Raw genomic sequence first — 26,745 nt, forward strand, 5'->3', positions numbered from 1 at the left:
TTTTAAACTTTTCAATCTTTAATAATTCTGGTAATACCCAAAAATATTGCATATTACAAAGTCTTATGTCCAAATATCTTAAATTTCAGTGACAGAAATTGACTCAATGTTTACACAGGAATAAGTTCCATTCAAAATTTATTGAACTGCAAATTTGTTTAAGCATTCTGCTAGTTAGGTAGAGAATATATCTCAAAAAAATTATCTTGGCAAGTTCTTGGATGTCTTAAGTATATGCCAACATTATTGGACTGTTTAAATTAGAAGCTGAGAATAAGAATTACCTGTTAAGGTTTCAACATTAAAAATTTTTAAAAAGCTCATCATATTTGTTAATAAATTAGATTTATATATTTGATAATTCTGAAATAAATAAAACCTGAGCTGTATATACTTTCTATTCCACCCACCTCAGCATATGTACCTTTAATACCATTTTCTTTTAGACCAGTGTATCTCGAACCTTAATAAGCATACATATTCCTTGAGGATCTCATTAAGATGCAATTTCTGATTCAGTAGGTCTGTTGTGGGGCCTGAAGGTCTACCTTTCCAAAAAGCTACAAATGAAGCTGATGCTCTCTGGACCACACTATGAGCAGCATGGTGATCCAATATATAAAGTAAGGACAATCTCTGGCCTAATGACAGTAGTTTTATAGATGCAATGCTGTTTTATTTTGGAATCAGACCTAAATAACCAAGAATGATCACAAAAAATAAATCTTGGAAAAAAGGAATATTTTAGTTGAGAACTTAAAGCATACCAAATTGGCAGTATTTCTATTTGTGACACCTTTCATACATTAAATGTAATCAGGACATCATATTCTGATAACTTTAAAAAATAGTTACTATAGCTTGAGGCTCTCCCAGTTAATTCAAGTTCAGAAAATTCAAGCCAATACACTGTTAAAACCACTATTAAAAATCTTTAATAATAAAGTGTCCATATAAATGACTTATAAACCGACTTTAAGCTATCCCATCTCCCCCTCCTCTTTCAACAAATAAATGCTGCTTTTTCTTCTGTCTTGTAGCTAAACAACGTGTAACACCCAATGCCCCTCCCTTTAAAAATCGAACAAAATTGTCTCCAACCAAAGGACCCAATGCAAAAAGATTGGCTTCTTTAACACACTCGTAAGTATATGCATCTATTTCCACAGGATTACCCTTACATGTGATTGGCTGGCTTGAGTTATGGCCCAGGTAACACCCTTGCTCCTTCAGAAAAGACAGATTGGGATGAGAACCTATCAACACCACTGCTGCAGAAAGCTTAAATATTTTCTTCAATCCAGAGATGTTCTGAAGAATGCATTTCATGTCCGACTTAAAGGAAAGCACATGGTGCTCAGGAAAACTGGTATAATCAGATAAAAGATTTGAGTCTAAAGAATATGACTGAGTACACATCATATGATAGACTTTATGGTATTCTGGATAAAGCTTTTTTGGAAGCTGTTTGAAAATTAAGCTTGGATCAGTTACTCGTCTGCGAAATACATGAATCACAGGGACATTATTGTTGTAAGCACACAGTACTGCATCAGCTGCAGTAAGCCCAGAACCCACAATTAACACTGGATCCACTTTGCCACGCAACTTTCCTTTGCTTATAGCAGCTCCAAATTCAGGCATTGAGTGAAACACAAAAGGAAAGTCTTCCCCTTCAATTTCCAGGCGGCCAGGGGAATCCAATGTTCCAGTTGCCAGTGCTACATTTTCAGCAAAGAGACAGAAGGGAACATGAGAACCCTCTGCTATTCGCTGATAACCCCTGATTTCCCAGTTTCTCTTGATAAATTTTGACTTCTCTATCTGTAAATGTGGTGTTGAAATATCTCGGTCTTGACCATCATTATCAACTTGATCTCTGTAGAGTCTTGATACAGAGGTAATATAAGTATTCTCTCTGAAATTCTTCTGAAGACCCATGACTTTTACATAGTGCTTATAGTAGCGAGCTATTTCCTCTGGCATAACTCGATCCCCCTTTAGGTTCCTAGAAAAGGGTAAGGAAAAATATTCTCTGAGGATAATACTTTTAGTTTCTATGATTACTACTTTTCCATCTGTATCTTTTTATTCCTCTGGACTAAAGCCAACAATTATTCTAACACTCTACAAAGAAAGCTTTTTTTAAAAAAATGTTAATAAATTAGTTCTCATTGTGGCTCAGTGTTTAACGACTCTGACTAGGACCCATGAGGTTGCCGGTTCAATCCCTGGCCTCGCTCAGTGGGTTAAGGATCCGGCAATTCCATGAGCTGTGGTGTAGTTCGCAGACGTGACTTGCATCCTGTGTTACTGTGGCTGTGGCATAGGCTGGCAGCAACAGCTCCAATTCGACCCCTAGCCCGGGAACCTCCATATGCCGAGGGAGCGGCCCTAGAAAAGGCAAAAAGACAAAAAGACAAAAAAAAAAAGTTAATAAATTAGTTTTAATCAATGGAAAAATACGACTCATGAAGGTAGTATTTAATCCATCTTTGTTTCTCCAATGCCTTGTGTAAGTATCTGTTCAGATAAACTGCCATTATCAATAAACTTTTATTTAAAAATGGATTAAAGGACTTCCCATCGTGGAGCAGCAGAAACGAATCTGACTAGGAACCATTTAGTTGTGGGTCTGATCCCTGGCTTTGCTCCGTGGGTTAAGGATCCGGCATTGCTGTGAGCTGTGGTGTAGGTCACAGATGTGGCTCGGATCTGGCGTGGCTGTGGCTCTGGCGTAGGCTGGCATTACGTAGCTCCAATTCGACCCCTAGCCTGGGAACCTCCATATGCTGCAAGTGCGGCCATAAAAGGACAAAAGACAAAGAAAAAGGGGGGGGGGGATTAAAATGTGTATATCTGAAAATTAGACTATTTCAGTCTCTATCACAATTAATAATGTAATCTAAACAATTCAGTCTACAGTGATACTATTCAGTTTATATTCTACATAACTACAGACCATATTATTTATATTACAACCAATGAGATATTACAGGTCTAACTGTAATACATATACTTCTTTTTTTTTCTTTTTATGGCTGCACCTGGGGCATATGGAATTCCCAGGCTAAGGGATCGAATTGGAGCTACAGCTATAGGCCTATGCCACCGCCACAGCAATACCAGATCTAAGCCACATCTCTGACCTACACTGTAGCCTGCAGTAATGCCAGATCTTGATCAAGGGACGGGAGTGAACCTGCATCTTCATGGGCACTATGTCAGGTTCTTAACCCATAAGCCACAACAGGAACCAACATGTACATATATATATATATTTTTTTTTTTTGCTTTTTAGAGCCACACCCAAGGCATATGGAGGTTCCCAGGCTAAGGTCAAATCGGAGCTACAGGTGTGGGCCTGCGCCACAGCCCCAGCAACACCGATCTGAGCTGTGTCTGCAACCTCCACCACAGCTTTGTGGCAACGCCAATCTTTAACTCACTGAGCGAGGCCATAGATCGAACCCGCTTCCTGATGGATGCTAGTTGGATTCGTTTCCCCTGATCCACAACAGGAACTCCATACTTCTTAAAGATAATATCTAGACATGATTTTTAGTAAGTTGTTTTCCATTTTCCTAATGACCAAAAATAATTCATATCAGCCTTCTATTGAACAAAATCATCTTTAAGTAGAGAACATTTCTCTGTTTTCCTACTCATAAAGAGATCTATAAATATAATCTGCTCTTTATGAAAAAGAAATCACGTTTATACATCTTTTATTTTCCACTTGAACTTTAAAGGAATGGGCATTAACATCCTTAAACACTACCCCAATTAGAGGTAAATAGTAGCAAAAAAAACACCAAATCATTTCACATGATTCACTGTAACTTGTAATTGGAAGAAGTTCATAAAAGTTTTCCTTCTTAAAGTTTAATGACTATAATAATTAAGGTCAGGGGGTTAAGGATCCGGCATTGCTGTGAGCTGTGGTGTAGGTCAAAGATGCAGTTTGGATCCCAAGTTGCTGAGGCTGTGGCACAGGCCAGAGGCTACAGCTCCTATTTGACCCCTAGCCTGGGAACCTCCATATGCTGTGGGTGTGGCCCTAAAAAGACCAAAAAAAACAAACAAGACTATAAATGCATTAACTCAATTTTCCAGAAACCCTAAGTAATAGTTACTATTATTATCACCTCCGTTTTCAAACTAGGGGACAGACAGCTAGTTTAAGTTATTTGATCAGGGTCACAACATTAGAAGTTATAGAGTCAGGATTCAAACACTGCCAAACCCTAGAAGTCTAAGAGTCTTTTTTTTTCCTTGTTGGGGTACACCTGTGGCATATGGAAGTTCCTGGGCTAGGGGTTGAACCAGAGCTGCAGCTGCCAGCCTATGCCACATCCTCAGCAACACCATATCCAACCTGAATCTGTGACCTATGCCAGCAGCTTGCAGCAACATGAGACCCTTAACCCACTGAGAGATTGAACAAACATCCTCACGTATACTTAGTTGGGTTCTTAACCTGCTGAACCACAATGGGAACTCCCTAAGAATCTTTTCTTAACATTATGCAAGGGCAGGAACTAAAGCTACTATTTTTCACTTTGAGATGTATTTTCACATATTACTTAAATATACAATATGCTCGATTTAGAAGGATGAACACTTCTGGTGCATAAATCACAAGGCTTTCCACATCATAAAGGGAATATGTTGAGCAATTTCACTTTCTTACCTATGAGCAATCAAGAACTCGTACAATTTCCCTGATCTGCAACTTTACATTTCAAACTCATATAACATTCCTTTAAAAAAAAAAAAAAAAAAAAAAAAAAAAAAAAAAAAGGTATTTGAAAGGTTTAACCTCAATTACCCCTACTGGTCTAAATTTACTCTCCTTAAATCTTCTCAAATTAAGGATAATTACATTAACAAGATTTCTATCTAGCAGGAAGTCAAGCATTCAAACTTTGCAGCCCTGTGGTAACAAAGGTTAAGTAACTTCCTGCTTTACTTTTTCTGTGAGTAGTCAAATTGGAGTAGATTCTCTGTATTAGTAATTCCTAGCTAATTTAATATTTACTATCTTTGAGTGTGATAGGGCTTTTCATACTTCTTTTTTAAAATTTTTGGGTTCTTTCTTCCAAATAAATACAATGTAAACTTGTACTTCTTTCAAGTTGAGATTTTCATATTTTCTATTCTCATATTTTCATATTCTTATTAAATATTTACCTTTACAGCTAAGTAGCCCATCATATCAGATTCTATTTTATTCCATCATAAATTATATATTATTCATTATATATATATTCTTCTACTCTGCAAAGTCAAATACTCTAGGTACAAAGTGTACATGAGATATACATACATGAAGTTATTTATATATATATATATCCATTCATAAAAACAAGTAAATAAGTATGGAAAGGATATATGAGTGGATAAGAAAGTAACAGAGAGTGGTTTAGCAGGAGAGTAGGATAAAACTATGATTAATAATCTATAGACAAGCCCTCTATTTATTTAGTTTTATAATATCTCTAAATAGAAACTAGCTCAAAACCACTGATGCAAAGAGATTATGTTTGAAAGACACATACATCAAGATTATTCACCTTGACAAGAACATAAATATTTTGAGATTTGCTGACAAACTCTTTCCCATTATAAACTATGGAGTTCCCGTCATGGCTCAGTGGTGGGTGAAATCTGACTAGGAACCATGAGGTTGTGGGTTCAATCCCTGGCCTCACTCAGTGGGTTAAGGATCTGGCGCTGCCATGAGCTGTGGTGTAGGTCACAGAGTGACTGTGGCTGTGGAGTAGGCTTGCGGCTACAGCTCCGATTAGACCCCTAGCCTGGGAACCTCCATATGCCACAGGCGCGGCCCTAGAAAAGACAAAAAGACAAAAAAACAAACAAACAAACAAACAAAAAAACAAACTTTAAGTTTGATCTTTACCTTCGTTTGGTAGACACCCAATCTTTAAATTTAAGTCCAGGTAGCTCCATCCAGTTTCCAAAGCTGATTGTCAACCTGGAGCCTTCCATATTCTATTTGAATACAAAATGTACAGTCAAAAAACAAATTTGATGAGTAACATGAGTTTTTTTCTTTTTTTAAACCAAATCCATCTTATTTACTATAATTAAGTCTGGATAAGAGAGTTAAAACTCCTAAATTACCTCTAGAAGTATATTCCAATTAACTTTCAAATACTTTCGACACTTGATAGTATCTATATTACTTCTTTCATAAATCAGATTTATAATATTATTCAATGCCTACACAATGTTAATAGCTTTGACCTATAACCAAATAATTAGAAGTAAGACTATCATCTTAGGAGTTCCCGTCGTGGCGTTTTTTTTTTTTTTGCTTTTCAGGGCTGCACCTGCGGCACATGGACATTCCCAGTCTAGGGGGTCTAATCGGAACTACAGCTGCTGGCCTATACCACAGCCATAGCAATGCCAGATCCAAGCTGCGTCTGCAATTTATACCACAACTCATGGTAAGGCCGGATTCTTTAACCCACTGAGCAAGGCCAGGGATTGAACCTGCAACCTCATGGTTCCTAGTCAGATTTGTTTCCACTGCACCACGACAGGAACTCCAGAAGGGAAAAAGTTTTATTAATTTTAAATGTCTTTCCATTTTAACATTATGAGATTTGTTTTTAATGGGCAGCAAAATAGCTCCCCTGCCCTCCATCAATTATGATTGTGAAGTCTAAGCTGGTCTGAATACAACAGGCATCTCTTTCTAAAACTACAGAAATAAGCAGTGGTTGCCTAATTAAGAACAGGCTCACTGCTGAGGCTAATGCTGCCTTTAAAGAAGTGAGCCCTTCGAGCTTGTCCTACTTCTATTTTGCTCAGTACAAAGAAAAGCCTTGGGCCCAAAGCACCTTTCCTCAGTGACCTCAGTCATCTCTTTCAACCAACTCTTTTAGGCAACTGCTTATTTATTTGAATCTTCTTGCCCTGTTTCCATCCTGGCATTGGGAATGGGATTTATTATTACTATTAGCTAACATTCACAGAGCACTTACTATGTGCTTGGGCTTATAGAGTGTATTTGTGACAGAACAGGATCACCACAGGAAGAGAATGCAAGTTTCCACTGCTTTGAGGCAGGCTGGGCCTGACATTAGGATCAAAACCAAGTTTTAGATATATTTCAGCCTTACCACTGATTCAAATATGTTTTTAGTAATCAAGGCTTATCCACACTTTAACTTTCCTTTATATAAATGGAAGAAATAAAGTAACACAGAGATCAATTATTGCTGGTACATTTTTCTAGCAGAAAATATTTAAGTACAATAAAAACCTCAGGAATTGAGAGAAGGTAGTCTAAAAACTTTTTTAAAAGTATTATGGCTTTTTAAAAATAGCCAGTTTTATTAAGAGTGCTGCTCATTAATAGAGCAAATATAAACATGTAAGCTACCCATTACCATAAACATAATTTAGATTTGAAAAGAGTTAATGGGAGTTTCCACTGTGGCTCAGTGGTAACGAATCCAACTAGCAACCATGAGGACGTGGGTTCAATCCCTGGCCTCAATCAGTGGGTTCAGAATCTGGAGTTGCCATGAGCTGTAGTGTAGGTTGCAGATGCGGCTCGGATCTGGCTGTGGGATAGGCCGGCAGCTACAGCTTTGATTTGACCCCTACCCTGGGAACTTCCATACACTTCAGGTGTGGCCCTAAAAAGACAAAATTAGAATAAAATTTAAAAAAAAGAGTCAATGATATATTTAATATAAAAAGTCCCAAAATACTCTGAAATAGTCATTTGATAATTTAAATGTAAACAACTTTAAGCCGTAACATTGCAGGTAATGTAGGAATATCCAACTGAGGTGTCTACTGAAGATTTGATGTGTAATGTTAAAATTCCCATGAAGTTTGTATTTCATAACATGGCAAAAATTATTTAACCTTTATTTGTACAACAAATGAGCACTCCTACACATTAGACACTGTACTAACTGCTAAGGACACAGGAGTGAATAATTATTAGCTGCCCCTAATGAAATATATTGGATCTTTAAGTTATCAGCTCTCTGGTTTAACCTCTGCTATAGACTGAATTGTACTGCCTCTCAGATCCACATGCTGATACCCTAACCCTTAATGTGATGGGATCTGGAGATAAGGCCTATGGGAAGGTAATTAGGGTGGATGAGGTCATGACAGTGATACTCTCATAACAAGGTAAGTGGCTTTATAAGAAAAAGAGAATTCCCACTCTCTGCCACATGAGGACATGCAAGAAAGCAGCTGTTTGTAAGCCAGAAAAAGAGCCCTCACCACAAACTGAACTAGCTGGAATCTTGATCTTGGATTTCTCAGTCTTCAAATTGTGAATCTGTTGTTTAAGCCACTCAGTCTACTGTATTTTGTTTTAGCAGCCCAAGCAGATTAATAACATTTCTTTTTTTCATATTTTTCATTTAAAATCTTGAAATATAGGATTTCCCATCGTGGCGCAGTGGTTACCGAATCCGACTAGGAAACAGCTCCAATTCGACCCTAGCCTGGGAACCTCCATATGCTGTGGGAGTGGCCCTAAAAAAGGCAAAAAGACAAAAAAAAAAAAAAAAAAAAGATCTTGAAATATACTGGATATTGGTACGAAATACTGTGATATTTTATAAACTCTAAAATGAAGAAATGGGAGTTCCCATTGTGGCTCAGTGGAAATGAATCTGACTAGGATCTATGAGGACGCAGGTTTGATCCCTTGCCTCGCTCAGTGGGTTAAGGATCCTGAATTGCCTTGAGCTGTGGTGTAGGTCGCAGATGAGGCTCAGATCTGGCACCTCTGTGGCTGTGGTATAGGCCAGAGGCTACAGCTCCGACTGGACCCCTAGCCTGGGAACCTCCATATGCTGTAAGTGTGGCCTAAAAAGACAATAAATAAATGAATTAACAATTTTTTACTATGCAAAACATTCTTGATATATTTTCTGTGTAATGCTTAGAGAAATTCTAAGACTCAGTAATCAAATTGGCTTAATTTCTATGAATAATTAACTCATATTTAATGGAACACATTAAAGTTCTCAGACAAAAATGTGGTAATCATCATATGTAACATCATATCATAATGTTTAAGAATCAAAATGGTCTTTGGAGTTCCCCTGTCACTGCCGTGGTACATGTTTGATCTCTGGCCCAGGAATTTCCACATGCTATAGGCATGGCCAAAAAAAAAAAAGAATCAAAATGGTCTTATCAAGATGACAAGTATAATAACTCACATTCACTAAAATGCTAAGGAAAATATACTCACGTGCCAAGCTCCACCAGGTGGACCTTTACCAAGAACTAAGTGAGGAATATAATGATGTTGTTCTAATTTCCAATGCAAAACAGATGGATAATCATATCCAAAGTCAGCATCTGGATGAAGAAGTGTGTCAAAAAGAACTGCAACTGGATTGGATGATCGGCCCTCAAGGCCCTCAGACAAGTACTCTAAGTCCTGAATGAATTTTTTAAAAAAGAAAGAAAAAAGGCAGATAAAATCTGGATTAAACAAACAAAAAACCTCCTTGTTAACATAATAATAGTGAAGATCATTTCCCTAATCTAGCATTTCACAGATGGTGTGCTAAAAAACTGATTTTCCTTGAGAATTTAGTAAGAGTCACTGCTCAAATAAATATGGGAAAAAGTTGAGTTTCAACAAAGCTAATTAGATCATTTTACTACAAACATAAATATGCCTTTACTGTGCTAGTATGCCTTATTATGTCTACCAAAATACCCTAATAATAAAAAGCAGCATTTACCAAATTTATTTTATGTTTTTCTTTTCTTTTTTTTTTGCTTTTAGGGCCTCATGTGTGGCATACGGAAGTTCCCAGGCCAGCCTAAACCACAGCCACAGCAACTTGAGATCTGAGCTGTGTTTGTGACCTACACCATAACTCATGGCAGTGCCAGATCCACAACCCACTGAGTGAGGCCAGGGATTGAACCTGAATCCTCATGGATCCTAGTCAAGTTCATTACTGCTGAGCCACAACAGGAACACCCCAAACTTATTTGATTATAGAGCACCTATTAAACTCCATCAGGAAATAATTTGGGAAATTCTGCTCTAATTAACTCAAGAAAATAAACAGAAGTAACTCAACAGAATATATTTACAAATCTAAAATAACACAATGCTTATATAGCAGAAAACTAACATTGTTTAAACTTGTTCTCGGGTATAAAAAAAATTTTAAAGAATTGACATGTGAAAAGTAATACCTGATCAACAATGGAAAGATGTCTTGCTTCTTCTAATTTACTATGTAAGATTGTATTTGGATGTATTGCTTCTGATGATAAATACGGTCTGTAGCCTGACAGCATATAAGAAAGGCAGATTCCTGAGGGTCCATTTCCTATTTTTAAAAAGGTAGAGAGGAGTGTTATCATGAATTGTAATATTAATGTTCCTTGGCTTTTCTATTTCACAGATGGCTTTTCTCCTTCACCAATTCTTCCTTCTCCAATCTCTTAAAATCAAGTATTTACAAGAGAAGACTTCTGTCTTCTCTCCTGTATTCTTTTGGAAGTCTCACCTCCTTAAAGCTTCAATCCTCTATGCTACTAAACCTCAAAATTAGATTTCTAGGCTGATCTTTTACTCAAAAAACATATCCATTTCTATATGCCACTTCTTCACTCCACCTGACTGAACTACTAATAACTTAATTACAACGTGTTCAAAAGCAAATTCATTGTTCTTCCATTTTGGTGCCTTCTCCTTTAAGCCTTATTCCTTCTCAAAGTATGATATATACTAGCAAAATCATTGGTTAATCAGGTTCTGGTTCTAAACCTATTTTGTCACCTATATTCAATGAGCTATCTTTGCTATTCTCATCCATAAGCCAAAAATCTCCTCTTTTTCAAGATTCACTTATTCCCAGATCATTTCACATTCTACATACAAATAAGTTTTGGTAACACAGTCCTCATTATGTTACCCACTCTATACAAAAGCCCTTCATTTCTTGTTTCTGAATACCCAGTGTTCCCCATGTTCTGATCTCAACTATCTTTCAAGTCTCACTTCCTAATAATTGCCTTCCTATATTTCTAAATTCCTTACCTAAAACAAAACTGTTTTTTGAACACTCTTTAACTACTTTGGTTTCTGTAGTTTCTTCAGTTTGGGTTGCCACTTCTCTATTATGATCACCTACCAAAAATTTAATCTACCTGGGACAACTGCTGGCCATCAGAAAAAACATCCTGTTTCCCCTTGCCTAATATCTTGCCTCATAAAAAATAAGCTCAAAGACATTAATATGTGAAGTTCGCTGATGGTCTAGTGGTTAAGACTCAGTGCTATCACTTCTGTGGCCCAGATTAAATCCCTGGTCTGGAAACTGAGATTAAGCTGCTGTATCCCACAGCCAAAGATGTAAACATGAAAAGTAAAACCAAAAGAATATTAGAAAAGAGGGTAATATTTCTACTTATTAAGCTGGAATAAGAAGCCTTTAAGTATGACACAAAACCCAAAAGACAGGACAATAAACCATTCGACTTCATAATTTTTCTTTTAAATGGCAAATACTAGAAGTTAAAATCTCAGGCAAAAGGAGTTCCCACTGTAGCTCAGCAGAAATTAACCTGACTAGTATCCATAAATATGAGTTTGATCCCTGGCCTTGCTCGATAGGTTAAGGATCCAGCATTGTGTGAGCTGTGGTGTAGGTCACCGACGTGGTTTGGATCCTGTGGTGCTGTGGCACAGGCCAGCAGCTATAGCTCTGACTCAACCCCTAGCCTGAAAACTTCCAGATGCTGCACCTGTGCCCCACCCCCAAAAAAGGCAACAAACTACTTTCCTTGAATCAAAAAGAAAAAGACAAAAGAAGAAAAATCACAATACAAACAACATACAGAAAAAGCATTTGACAAAATCCAACACCTATTCATGTACAAATACTTAACAAATGAGAGGAACTTCTTCAATGTGATAAAGTGTATCTACAAAAATCCTACAGTTAACATCATACTTAATGGTGAGAAATTAGGTTTTTTTCCCCTATAAGATCAAGACAAGGATGTCTCTTCTCACCATTCCTATTCAAAATGCATCATAATGGAAAATCCTAGCTAAGGGATTAAGACCAGGAAAGGAAATAAAATATATACAGATTGTGAAAAAAGAAACAAAACTTTGTTTGTAAATGCCATGATTATCTAATGTAGAAAATCCAAAAGAACCGACCAAAAAACTCCTGGAACTAACAAGTAAGTATAGCAAAGTTGCATGATATAAGGTTAATATACAAGTCAACTGCTTTCCTATATACCAGCAATATACAAGTGGAATTTGAAATTAAATATACAATACCACTTAGATTTGTGGAAAAAAAGAGATACTTGGTATAAATCTAACAAAATACATCTAAATAAGGAAAACAACAAAACTCTGAAGAAAGAAATCAAAGAATTATCTAAATGATGGAAATATACCATGTTCATGGACAGAATGACTCAATATTGTTAAGATGTCAGTTCCTCTCAACTTGATCTACAGGTCTGATGTAATCAAAATAAAACTCCGGGAGTTCCCGTCGTGGAGCAGCAGAGACGAATCTGACTAGGAACCATGAGGTTGCAGGTTTGATCCCTGGCCTTGCTCAGTGGGTTAAGGATCCAGCATTGCTGTGAGCTGTGGCGTAGGTCGAAGACACAGCTCAGATCTGGTGTTGCTGTGGCTGTGGTGTCGGCTGGCGGTTATAGCTATGATTCAACCCCTAGCCTGGGAACCTCTGTATGCCGTGGGTGCGGCCCTCAAAAAGACAAAAGACAAAAAACAAAAATAAATAAATAAATAAATAAATAAATCAAAATCCCAGTAAGTCACTTTATGGATACTGGCAAATTGATTCTAAAGTTTAAATGGAAGTTCTCCTGTGGCACAGTGGGTTAAGGACCTGGCGTTGTCACTTGCTGTGGCTGTGGTTATTGCTGGGGCAGCAGGTTCCATCCCTTGCCCAGGAACTTCCACATTCCATGGACAGAGCTGGAGGGGGGAAAAAAAGTCTGAACAGCAAGGTGAAAGACCCAGAATTGCCAGTATCCACACTAAGAACAAAGTCACGACTGATACCATCCAACTTTAGTCTTACTATAAAACTACTGTCAATAAGATAGTGTGGAAATGATGAAAGAATATACAAATCAATGGAACAGAATTATGTTGAGAGCCAAGAGCTAGAGCTCACAAATACAATATATATATATTTTTTTTCTTTTTTTCTTTTTTTTGCTTTTTAGGGCTGCACTTGCGGCATATGGAGGTTCCCAGGCTGGGGGTTGAATCGGAGCTTTAGCCTCCGGCCTACACCAGAGCCACAGCAACGCCAGATCCAAGCCACATCTTTGACCTACACCACAGCTCATGGCAACATCAGATCCTTAACTGACTGAGTGAGGTCAGGGATCAAACCCGCAACCTCATGGTTGGTAGTTGGATTTGTTTCTGCTGAGCCAGGACAGAAACTCCCACAGTCAACTTATTTTTGACAAAAAAGTAATGGCAATGCAATGGAGAAAGGATAATCTTTTCAACAATTAGTACTAGAACTGGATATCAACATGCAAAAAATATGAACCTAGACACTAACCTTGTATCTTTAAAAAAATTAACAAAAACCACATCATAGATCTAAAATTTCTGCTCTAGGAGTTCCCTTTGTGGCTCAGTGGTTATTGAACCTGACTAAGATCCATGACGATATAGGTTCAATCCCCGGCCTCACTCAGTGGAAGGATCCGGCATTGCTGTGAGCTGTGGTGTACATTGCAGACATGGCTCAGATACTGCATTGCTGCAGTTGTGGCACAGGCTGGCAGCTGTAGCTCTGATTCAACACCTAGCCTGAGAACCTCCACATGCTGCGGGTGCGGCCCTAAAAAGCAAATAAATAAATAAAAATAAAATTTCTCCTTTGCAAAAGACATTTTTTTTTTTTTTTATCTTTTTAGGGCCATACTCACAGCATATGGAGGTTCCCAGGCTAGGGGTCCAATTGGAGCTGTTGCTGCCGGCCTACGCCAGAGCCACAGCAACACAGGATCTGAGCCACGTCTGTGACCTACACCACAACTCACAGCAACACCGGATCCTTAACCCACTGAGCGAGGCCAGGGATCAAACCCACAACCTCATGGTTCTGTGTTGGATTCGTTTTCACTGCACCATGACAGGAACTCCAAAAGACATTGTTTTAAGAGAATGAAAAGACAAATCAAAGACTAGAGAAAATATCTGCAAAACATGTATGTGATAAAGTGCTTGTTTCTAACATATACAAAGAACTCCTAAATCTCAACCATAGGAAAATCACCAACATAATCAATAAAAAAAAAAAGTAGGCAAAAGCTCTGTACCTCAAGGTATAGTATGTGAAAAAATTCACAACACTCTTTATCATTATAGAACTGCAAATGAAAACAATGATACCACTACACACCTATCAGAATGGCTAAAATCCAAAGCACATACAATATCAAATGCTTCCAAGAAGGTGGAACAATAGGAACTCTCATTCATATCTCTTGGGAATGCAAAATGACACAGGCACTTTATAGACAATTTGATAGTTTCTTAAAGGCTGAACATAGTCTTAGCATATGATCCAGCAATCACACTACTACACAGGTTGAAAACTTAATGCCCATGTAAAAATTTGCACATGAATATTTATATCAACTTCACTGTCAAACATTGGAAGCAGCCAAGATATGCTTTAATAAGTGAATGGATAAACTGAAACATCCATACAATGCAATAAGAGTCAGAGATAAATGAAAGAGCTATCAAGCCATGAGAAGACAGAGAAAAGGATCTTAAATGCATATTGCTAAGTCAAAGAAACAAATCTGAAAAGGCTACAAAACTGATACCCCATATATGACATTCTGGAAAAGGCAAAACTACAGAGACAATAAAAGTGGCTAGTTCCTGCCATGGCTCAGTGGTTAACGAATCCGACTAGGAACCATGAGGTTGCGGGTTTGGTCCCTGCCCTTGCTCATTGGGTTAAGGATCCGGCGTTGCCGTGAGCTGTGGTGTAGGTCACAGATGAGGCTTGGATCTGGCGTTGCTGTGGCTCTGGCATAGGCCAGTGGCTACGGCTCCGATTAGACCCCTAGCTTGGGAACCTCCTTATGCCACGGGTGTGGCCCTAGAAAAAAGACCAAAAAAAAAAAAAAAAAGTGGTTATCAAGTGGTTGGTAGGTAAGAGAAAGGATGAACAGGTAGAACACAGGTTTTTAGGGCAGTGAAACTATTCTATACATTATAATAAATGACATTATACATTCAGCAAAACCCATAGAACTGTACAACCTAAAGAGTGAAGCCTAATACATTTTGTTAATAATAATGTATAGGAGTTCCCATCATGGAGCAGCGGAAATGAATCCAACAAGGAACCATGAGGTTTTGGCTTTGATCCCTGGCCTCACTCAGTGGGTTAAGGATCTGGCATTGCCGTGAGCTGTGGTATAGGTGGCAGATGCGGCTCGGATATGATGTGGCTGTGGCACAGACAAGCAGCTGTAGCTCCAGTTGGCCCCCTAGCCTGGAACGTCCAAAAAATAAAGGGGAAAAAAAAATGTATAAACAGTGGTTCATTGATTGTTGACAAATGTACCATAGCAATGTACTACATTTAATAAAAGGTATAAATGGGGGTTCTGAGGGAGAAGAAAGGGAATATATGAGAACACTCTGTACTTACTGATTCATTTTCTTACAGACATAACCGCTCTAAAAATTAAAGCCTATTAAAATAAATATTAAGTATATGAAAAATAGTGGGAGCTAAGATGTGAGACAAAGAAATCAAAAGGAAATAATACTCAATAAACAATACAAAAAGAATACAGGCGTTCCCGTCGTGGCGCAGTGGTTAATGAATCCGACTAGGAACCATGAGGTTGCGGGTTCAGTCCCTGCCCTTGCTCAGTGGGTTGATGATCCAGTGTTGCCATGGGCTGTGGTGTAGGTTGCAGATGCGGCTCGGATTCCATGTTGCTGTGGATCTGGCATAGGGCAGAGGCTGCAGCTCCGATTTGACCCCTAGCCTGGGAACCTCCATATGTCGCGGGGGCAGCCCAAGAGATAGCAGAAAGACAAAAAAAAAAAAAAAAAGAATACAAACTAGCAGTTCATAGAGAAATATATAAATATATGCAGGCAGAATGTACACCAACTCCCACAGATTTCCCTATCCAAACCCCAAGAACCTGAGCACACTACCTTACAGAGAAAATTTACTTTCTACTTGCAGAGAATATCACTTTAGATATGATTAAATTAAGAATCTCGAAGTGGGGAGAATATGCTGGATCAACTAGGTAGGCCTCTTCTAATCATGTAAGTCCTTAAAAACAGATACCCTTTCCTATCTGTGGTGAGGAGGAACCTTAACTAAAAAATGTTAAAAGAGGAGTTCCCACCGTGGCTCAGCAGAAAAGAATGTGATTAGTATCCCTCAGGACACAGGTTTGAGTCCTAGCCTCACTCGGTGAGTTAAGGATCTGGCATTGCTATGAGCTATGGTGCGGGTTGCATGTGAGGCTTGGATCCCGGGTTGCTATGGCTGTGGTGCAGGCTAGCGGCTGCAGCTCTAATTCAACCCCTAGCCTGGAGGAACTTCCATCTGCTGCTGGTATGGCTTTAAAAAGACCAAACAACAACAACAAAAAGATGGGTTTTCTTTTGTTTTTTTTGACTTTTCGCTATTTCTTGGGCCACTCTCGCAGCATATAGAGGTTCCCAGGCTAGGGGTCGAATCGGAGCTGTAGCCACCAGCCTACGCCAGAGCCACAGCAACGCAGGATCCGAGCCGAGTCTGCAACCTATACCACAGCTCACGGCAATGCCAGATCCTTAACCCACTGAGCAAGGGCAGGGACTGAACCCGCAACCTCATGGTTCCTAGTCGGATTTGTTAACCACTGCGCCATGACGGGAACTCCCATCTTTTTTTTTTTTTTTTTTTTTTAACAAAAAGATGTTAAAAGAAGAACAACACTGCTGGCTTTGAAGCTGCAGAAGAGTTCCAGAAGTCGAGGAATGCTGGCTACCAGAAATTGGAAAAGCAAGGAAACATTCTACCCTAGAGCCTCCAAAAGGAATGCAGCCCTGCTGATGCCTTGATTCTAGCCCAGTGAGACCAGTGTTTGACTTCTGTCCTACAGAACATTTAGGTAATACATTTATGTTGTTAAAGCCACCAGGTTTGTGGTAATTGGTTATGACAGCAACATTAAACCAATTACATATATTAAGGAAATTATCTCTTATTGATGCTCAGCTGATGGTGCTACTGCCAGCAATAATGGCCCTATATAAGGTTAAGCTACTCATTGGCTAGCTGAAGCAAAATAGGAACGGATTATGTTGGGAGACATGAGATAGGTATAGGTGAAGGTAGTTTTTCCTTTCCTGACCCTCTGATAGCCCAACTGGAATAAGGAGACAGGGTTCCTTTACTTACTGCAAGGCATTCAATATAGAAAACCAGGGTTGGTGATAAGTGGAAAATGGAACATGAGGTTTCGTCTCTAAGATATCCTGGATGAGAACTACTGCAAAAATTCTATCAGCTCCCCTAGAGGGTAATCTACTATAGAACTATCCTGCTTTCCTTCTTTCCTTTCTTCCTTTACTGCATTTCCTATGGGGAGATGCCAACGTGCCAGAAAGAAGACAGGACTTTTTCCTTTCCTTTCCATTAACTTTGAAACAGGCTATCCAAGAAACTAAGGAAGTTGTATGCCACCAAGGCACATTAGGTCCTGTAATTCCTTCCTTTGCCTTGGTTTCACACTGTAGCACTTGTCCAACTTCATGAGTTCGAATATTAGACTCAAGATATACATGACAGGTAATTAAATACATGCAATAAAACAAAAACATAGGTTTTTAACATCTTATATGCCTATCTACTGAGGTGGCACAAAGGATATATAAAAGTAATGCATGGTTAAACTATTATAAACATAACTATAGGGTATTATAATGTTCATTACTGCTCAATGACTACTAACTTGCACAAGTTACTCAAGCTCTGAGTTTCCCTGTCTGTCCATGCCCTATAACATTGGAGGGCTAAAGGGTTGTAAGGCATAATCAAGCAAGGCACACAGAATGCTCTGTATAGGGCTCTAATAACATCGGTTACTATCATTATCATGACACTACCATATAATGAATACAACTGATAGACCGTATTTTAAAATAAGAGTATTATCATCCCTTTAATGAAAAAATGGTGCATGCTAACACAGAATTTAATATGATAAACAAATTACTCTCTCCAAAGATTTGGTTATTGACTTTAAAATATCAAACAACCTGGGAGTTCCCATTGTGGCACAGTGGTTAACGAATCTGACTAGGAACCATGAGGTTGCAGGTTCGATCCCTGGCCTTACTCGGTGGGTTAAGGATCCGGCGTTGCCATGAGCTGTGGTGTAGGTTGCAGATGTGGCTCGGATCCCGTGTTGCTGGGGCTCTGGGGTAGGCTGGTGGCTACAGCTCCGATTAGACCCCCTAGCCTGGGAACCTCCATATGCCGCAGGAGTGGCCCTAGAAAAGGCAAAAAGACAAAAATAAAACAAAAAAAAACCCACCTAAACATACTTTTCAGTACAATCCTAAGAACCTGTGCTATGTAACTATACATTTATAATAGTAAGGATTATTAAATGTAATTTTAAGATATAAAATGCAGTAACTTACCTATTACTACCACAGGCAAAGTCACTGATGAATCTTCAAGTAAAGAAGTTTCTTCAACTAATGGCATAGCTTTAACTTTTCGCCCCAGATTATCACCAAAATATTGCACTAAGGAATTAAAAATCTCTCCTTCGGTTTCAGTGTCACTATAGTTTCTTTTAAAAGAAAAACATGGAACAAAACAAAGCAAGTGATATATAGTCAATACAGCCTTTATGAAAATGTTTCTTAAAAAAAAATCTGTCTCTATTCAGATTTTATTTAGGACATAAAATACTCAATAGTTCCATAAAAGGAGAAAAGGAAATGCTTCTGATTAATGCTTTCAAATTAGTAGCTTAGCTACATGTCAACATGTACCACTTTGTCAGAAATCCTAAACACAAACATTCCTCAGTATCCAAGGTTAACTGGTTCCAGAACCACCCCTTCTCCCGAATAACAAAAACTATGGATGCTCAAGTCTCTTACATAAAATGCATATAACTTACCTATATCCTCCCATATAGTTTAAATCATCTCTAGATTATGTACAACATCTAATACAATGTAAATGCTATGTAAATAGCTGTAAACACTGTAAATGCTATGTACTTAGTTGCCTGCATGCAAGTTTTGCTTTTTGGAACTTTCTGGAAATTCTTTTCCCCAAATATTTTCCATTTGCAGCTGGTTAAATGTCAGAATCTGCAGATATGGAGGGCCAACTGTAGCTGGTAATGCCTCTTTAGTGGCTTGAAGGCAAGTCTTAAACGTTATTTTTAATGACCAAAAACACAGCATTGTATTGGGGATTTTTATGATCCTCTGAGATACAGGACTGGAAAGTTTCTCTTTCAATTTTTCTCATTAAAAGCTGAGTGCACGAGAGGCAATATATTTGAAACACAACAGTCATGCACAACATTTTAAGAAAGTTACTAAACATCTATTACAAATTGTACATTTTGGTAATAGAAAAGTTTGTACATCTTATTCTCAAAGAGATACTGAAAAATGGGAAGATCTTAATGTTGATTTCCAATCTACTTTCTTTCCCAATTGCCTTCCTAGAAACAAGTTTTGGCATTCTGACATGCTCATGCAATAAATGGAGTGTCCTCTGAATACAAAGTTCTGCATTATATTAGAGATTACTTTAGAATATAGAATTCCTGAGTTAGTTTTCATCTTAATGTAGTCAGAACCAGTCCAATGTCTGAAAATATTAAACTAATTACTAACTAGTAGGTGACTGTGCTTATTACCATTCCCAAAATAATAAATATGGGGATGGATCAGTTACTTCACAGGATGATCCAAAAGGATGACAAATGGAATGAATTAGGCAGAGACCAAAATTTTGGCTTCCCCATAACCTTCCAAGTTCCCAAATTATCTGGGATAAACTAACAAGTTTCCTATCCCCAATAATGGGACTCCTTAATGATACATGGCCCATTTTTGCTAGAACAGATACCCTTTAGATATAGCTACTAGGGAAAGCATATCTTGCCCTGGAAGGTGTCCTATGCTCAATCCATCCCTTTCAGATCATTCCAACTACCACTGATCAGATCCAGATGTACCAGCTGTCATGCCTTCTGCTTAACAACTGAACTCAAGGTGAGCACTTGGGCCTATCCCTGATAGTTCTCCTAAGTGTGTGCCAAGGACAGGTTCCCCAGCTTCCTTTGGATACTTTTGTTTACAGCCCTTTCAGGTAGCCAGGCCTCATCAATACTGTGGTTGTTGTAAAAGCCACGGTTCTTTTTCAAGAGATGCGCACCTCATAGTCAGTCTCCTTCTGACATCCCTACCTCGAACTCTGTTGCTTCCATGTATATATATATGTAACTTCTGATATAATTAATAAAAATGATCATCACTCTAAGAATCTGGTAGTTAAAAAGATATCTCCTTGGAATTCCCTGGTGGCTTAGTAGGTTAAGGATCCAGCATTGTCACTGCTGTGGTGCTGGGGTGCGGGTTCAATCCCTGGTCCAGGAATTTCTGCATGCCACAGGGACAGCCAAAAAAAAAAAAAAAAGATATCTCCTTCTTCAAACTTTAACAAATGTTTCACACTAATAAAAGAGAGATATGCTGGGGGTTAGCATTAACTTGAGACTATATAAATATTAAAGTAGATATGTGAATATTATCTGATATCATGTATACTCCGAAAGGAAACGATAATCATCTCAATGACTGAATGAATGTATTTTAGCAGTTACTACTATATTTGATTTTATAAGCAAAACTCAGTAGTTGAAAATGCCTTGGCCAGTTTAAGCCTGCAAATAAATATAGTAAAATAAATACTTAATATTTAAATTTCTTAATAACAAACAAACCATGGCTAGAAGTGTTGGCTTAAACTCCAAATCACTTTTAAAGGTACAATAGATTTCATTTTTTGTACAACTTTTAAGAGGCATTTAATATTCTAAGTCAAGATGCCTCAAACAATTTTTTTTTTTTTGGCAGACCTCAGAACTTTAATATGGCTATCAACTCCATAAACTATTGATCTTATAAGGACCTTTCATTACCATTGGACTTGGTCTTCTCAAATAATTGGTTCATACTTACGAAAACACTTAAGAGGTTAAGACAATTGAAAATAAAATGCTGGAGTTCCCATCGTGGCTCAGTGGTTAATGAATCCAACTAGGAACCATGAGGTTGCGGGTTCCATCCCTGGCCTTGCTCAGTGGGTTAAGGATCCAGCATTGCTGTGAGCTGTGGTATAGGTTGCAGACTCGGCTCGGATCCTGCGTTGCTGTGGATCTGGCGTAGGCTGGCGGCTATAGCTCCAATTCAACCCCTAGCCTGGGAACCTCCATATGCCACGGGAGCAGCCCAAGAAATAGCAAAAAGACAAAAAAAAAAAAATTTGAATAACAAAAATACTTTTCTCACATCTACCAATACTACTGTAAATGACCATTCAAACTAAAACGAAAAGTGGGAGTTCCACGTGGCTTAGAGGTAACAAACCCGCTTAGTATCCATGAGGACAAGGGTTCAATCCCTGGCCTTGCAAAGTAGGTTAAGGATCCAGTATTGCTGTTGCGGTACAGGATGCAGAGGAGGCTCAGATCTGGTGTTGCTGTGGCTGTGGCATAGCCCTGCAGCTGTAGCTCCGATTTAACCTCTAGCCTGGGAACTTCCATATGCTGTGAGTGGGGCCCTAAAAAACCAAAAACAAAACAAAAACCTAAAGCAAAACGCATTATTCCCTAAGTTTTGTCTTTGGAAGCATGATCCCAGATTGTTACCAAATTGATACTACCATAAGAAAAAATGTTTCTATAGTCACAAATGAAGTCAGTCACACACTTCATCTTTCAAAACAGGCAGTATGGGAGTTTTCCCTTTGAAAGTTAGTAAACAGTTCTCTCACAATACTTATCTTTTCAGGTATTAGACAAGATTCAAAATGTAGACATTGTCACAACTGGTTTAAAATGTGTGTTCCTAATGAAAATGCTCAAAAAGTAGTATTAGTTAAGTATAAATCTTCTCCTAGAAAATGTTTCAAATATTAAATACATGTTTCTTTTTAAAATTTAAGATAGAGCTGTTTTTACAATGGAAATATGATTTATCAATCACAATTTTCATCCTTTGACTAGCAGGCTTGTTTTCCTTTATCCCTCAAAATCAAAATATAGCAAATACCTTGTTTTCATCCCCTCCTCCAAATTTCTGTATGAGGAAGTTAAGCATACGGTATTTACTACTTAGGGGTAATTTAATAGATATGAATCCCAAGCTGTGTTCTTAGGATTCAACTGTTCCAAAAGGGGTCAAAAGGCTTTTGGACAATATTTTCCAAAAGGCATTATTTTTTCAGGGGCTTCAGTTTAACAAGTTTTCACTAGAGGAACTTGTTTTAAGTTCTCCAAAGTGCATCTGAGACTCTCAAATCACTGTCAAATAAGTAACAAATAAATGTGCCTAGAAATTAAAATCCAACAGTTTTATTACATAAAATGAACTTTAACATCCAGAATTTAGAGACTCCTACGATGTTGCGAGACATGTTTTTGTAATATTTTCTTAGCCTCTTTGCTGAAAACTCCATCTTGTCCTTCCTTACTTTGTCCCCTCTTCCTGCTTGAGAAACAGTCACTGTGATAGTAAATGACTTAAGCTTAAAAACAAAGACCTAAACGCATGGGTTATTCGCAGGGTCAGCTGAATGAGGGCATAATATATTGGTCTAGGCATGCCGGACCTGTGCAGATTGGCACGCCATTTGCACAAGCATGATATGTCCTCTAAAGAATAAGAGAAAGAGGAACCTCATGGCCAAGTGGTTTATGAGTAGTCCTTAGCAGAATATGCATTAGCAAAGAGGCACACAGCAAACACACACATTAGCAAACCTAGGCACACAGGGCTGCCGCGGATAGGCATGCCCTTTGTGGAAGCACAGTGAGGATTCTCTGAAATGCTATGCATAGATAGCTAACTCAAATGCTAATGATTCTTAAATGCCTAAAGTTTAGAGTAAAAGTTTAACCATCTACCAGCTAAGTGACTTTTAAAATAATAAAAGAACTTATAAAATAATTTAAAAAACCTATATCCTGCACCTACAACCCCCTTTTCACATGACATAATCCTCAAGAGCACAATAAAAGCAGTGTGGTTTCTTGAGGCAGGGCTCTCGGTCCCTGAGACCTTGAGTCCCCCGGTTCCCACCTTTACTTAGGATAAATGTCTCTGTGTCTTGTTTTATGTTAACTTTTTTTCCTCAAGTTCCACAGCACCCGTTCTTCAGCCCCATCCTGCTGAGCTGGTTTCGGCACTGAAAAAGTGCAAGCCTGGATTGCTTCTCTATTACAACAGGAATTGCGAGTCTTCTTTGTCCTATGCCTTACATCCCCTCTTGCAATTTGGTGAAGCCTCTGGACCTCTTCTTTGAATATTATCATTAAATCCATAATAGGATTTACACGGAAACTAAAAAGTAAACTTGGAATGTTTTTATGTACTTTATTGTATTAAATAAGTTCAGGAGTTCCCATAGTGGCTCAGTAGAAACCAATCTGACTAGGATCCACTAAGGGGGCAGGTTACATACCTGGCCTCCATCAGTGGGTTAGGGATCCTGCATTGCCTTAAACTGTGGTGCAAGTCACATGCACTGCCAGGATGTGGGGTTGCTGTGGTTGCCGGCGGCTACAGCTCTGATTCAGCCCCTAGCCTGGGGACCTCCATACGCCCCTGGTGCGGAAAACCAAGTTCAATGATGTAAAATAATTACTATAATCTTGAAGAAATAAGCAAACAGTATTTCTAGGTACCTGTCAACAATAATATGAAAATACTTGTGATTTCTATTGATGACAGTCACAAATACTACTGTGGTTTACTGCTTATATTCACAACTGAAGAAAACAGATTTTGGTAAAAGTTGAGTGAAAATTCCTGGTCCCTTTCTTTACATCCAAGTTCAGGGGTCATCTAAAGTCTACATTTGCACCGCGATTTAAGAAATCTTGATCAGAATTTCATATTTCACAAAAGAAATTTTGTATATCACTATTCTAGCATTCATTTATAGAAAGCAAGGCACTTTACTAAAGTCTTCACTAAGCTTAACGTTTCTTCACCACAGGGTTAAAACCCGTTTTAAGTTTTTGTCGAATTTCTCTCCATAACTGAATGGTAGTGCTGGCCAACTGTGCTGGATCTAGTACATCCACTTTTATTTCAAAATGTATATCCTAAAACATTCCCCATAATGTTAGTCTAGACGCACCATATTTCTCAAATTTCTACAACATATATTATTTACAATGACTAACACTTTAAGTCAGAACCTATTTGTAATTAGACCATCACATTTTAAACATGGTTCCCTGCCTTCCCTTCAAACCAGTAACTTATCAGACTTTTTTTTTTAAGGAAAAAAAAATGTTTAAGATGTGTGCGGGGGTCTAGAGGGACCTTCACAACACTACACACAAACTTTGCAGTACTTAGAAGTCTCAGTCGCAGTAACCGACTCGACCCAGGCCTAGCCGGTCCCGCAGTCCCATGACTGGCGCGGTTCAGTAAAAGGGAGATGTTAACAGAAGCGACTGCCCCGGAGTGAGGGAAACCTCGACTAGGCAGGAATAGGGAGGAAGCAGCGGACGAGGCAGGGGGCTTCTGCGGTCCAGACGCTCGCCTTCCACCCTCGACCCATCTCCGACTCCAGACACGCGCGGCCTCTGCCCATTTCGGCCCAGGCCCTGCCGCCGGACCTCGCAACACTCCACCCTCCGCCTGCTCCCCTTCGTTCCCCGGCGGAGAAGTCACCTGAAATGACCGGCCAGAGAGCAGCGGCAACACCACACGGGCATGGAGCGCGGCGCACGGGGCGCCGGAGCGCGACCACCACAGCCACTGCCTCTTATCTCGGAGGGGTGACCCGTCCGGGGCGCCGGCCCGGTCGCGGAGTCCGCGGGGTTCCCGCGCCCCGCGCCAGGCCGTGGCCGCGGCTGCCCGGAAGCTGCGATTCGGCAGCCGGCCGGGCCCCGGGGCGCCAAAATACGCCTCAACAGAGAGGCTTCCGCTCCTCGCCTGCGGGCAGCGAGACACCAGCGGTGAAGATCTCAGGGTGCCGCGATGGGGGCGGAACTGGGCGGGGCGGGGACGCTGCGACGGCTGTGGCGGAGGCGCGCGGGCTCCTCCTCGCAGGTGCGGAGGCGGCGGCGGGCGAGGCCTGGGATTGGTGGAGCCGCGGCCTGCTAGGGGCCTGGCCTGACCAAGCGGCTGCTGAGAGGCCCGCGGGGGCCGAGATCCGCCCGCCCACCCGACCGCGGCGTTTGCGGTGATGGGCGGCTTCGGCCTGAGCTCTTCGGACCCTATTCCGTGTTCCCGAACTGGTGGCGTGGGTGGTTAGCTAGGCTGGGAGGATGCTGGGGGCTAGGTGACAAGGGGAAGAGGAAGAGCTCCTAATCGTAGTAGCTGGACGGTGCAGGGGAAAAACCTTGTCTGCTGCACTGCGTCTGCCAACCCGAGCGCGCAAGCCAGAGTCTCCGTAGTCCTTTCGTTCGGGCCTTTCGCCGAAGACGCCCGGGAAAGACCGAGATACCCGCCCCAAGAAACTCACTTTAGCGGCTTTGCTCGTGCTGGCCGGAGCGCAGACGCCCGGAGTTCCCCCGCGCTTTTCACTCTTGAGCCTGCGTCACAATCGAATGGGGGAACCCAGTAAACCACGAGTGCGCCCCACCCCAGAGGTTCTGATAGGGGAAGCCTGGTTTACCGACTAAGGTCCCTCTTAAGTGGCATCCCTGATTAAAAAAACCGGGTGCTAGCCCCGCCCAGAATTCACCGAGGGCGGGGGAAGGCAGGAATGTGTTTTTAAAAAATTCCTCCAGGTGATTGTAATGCAAGGAAAGTTAGAAATGTATGGAATGAAGAGTTTCCCTGTTCGGTGTTTTCAAGAAATGAAGGCGGGGAAAACCTAGAAGTGATTGACTGCATATACAGAGATATCTTTCTATTCCTCCTTACAAAAAAGATCTAGATATTTTTGCAATTAAATCTTACTTAGGTTTCTCTTCTTAAAATTTCTAAGTTCTCAGTTTTTCCTGAATGTTACCATGGAACAAACCTGGACTTAACAGACTTTAAGTCTGTGGGGCTTAAAATAAAATTGTAGGACTCAGCCTGCTTCCAGGGTTTTACGCTGTAAGAAAATACGTGTGTATATTCATTTTACTCCAATGTTCATTTTACTTTGTTTCAGAAAGTAAGGCATAAGTTAATTTTTTGTTAATATTCATAACATCTGGAGTTCCCATCGTTCCTCAGCAGTTAACAAACCGGACTAACATACATGAGGACGCGGGTTTCATCCCTGACCTTGCTCAGTAGGTTAAGGATCCAGTGTTGCTGTGAGCTGTGGTTTAGGTCACAGGCTGCTCAGTTCTTGCGTCCCTGTGGTGTAGGCTGGCAGCTACAGCTCTGATTGGACCCCTAGCCTGGGAACGTCCCTATGCCAA

General features: G+C 39.7%; 1 protein-coding gene across 3 annotated transcripts; it reads right to left on the minus strand.

Moving 5' to 3' along the window:
* On the minus strand, positions 1 to 26,008 carry OSGIN2 (oxidative stress induced growth inhibitor family member 2). Of its 3 annotated transcripts, none has more exons than XM_005662982.4 (6): positions 25,851 to 26,008; positions 18,755 to 18,909; positions 10,237 to 10,373; positions 9,269 to 9,460; positions 5,924 to 6,015; positions 1 to 2,008 (listed from the first exon to the last, which is right to left on the minus strand). In XM_005662982.4, exons 2-6 carry the CDS (start codon positions 18,819 to 18,821, stop codon positions 976 to 978), a joined length of 1,521 nt encoding a protein of 506 aa, XP_005663039.1. In that variant the 5' UTR covers positions 18,822 to 18,909; positions 25,851 to 26,008; the 3' UTR covers positions 1 to 975. The 3 variants fall into 3 exon arrangements, with proteins under 3 accessions (XP_005663039.1, XP_001925962.1, XP_013852078.1); XM_001925927.6 differs by lacking the exon at positions 25,851 to 26,008 and adding an exon at positions 25,055 to 25,377; XM_013996624.3 differs by lacking the exons at positions 9,269 to 9,460; positions 25,851 to 26,008 and adding an exon at positions 25,055 to 25,377.
* Positions 26,009 to 26,745: the final 737 nt, after the last annotated feature.

This window comes from Sus scrofa, chromosome 4, assembly GCF_054392235.1.
Source record: "Sus scrofa isolate SSC_HxYL_T2T_F1_AM1 chromosome 4, Sscrofa_HxYL_maternal_Yorkshire_Landrace_v2.0, whole genome shotgun sequence".
NCBI classification, from domain to species: Eukaryota; Metazoa; Chordata; class Mammalia; order Artiodactyla; family Suidae; genus Sus; species Sus scrofa.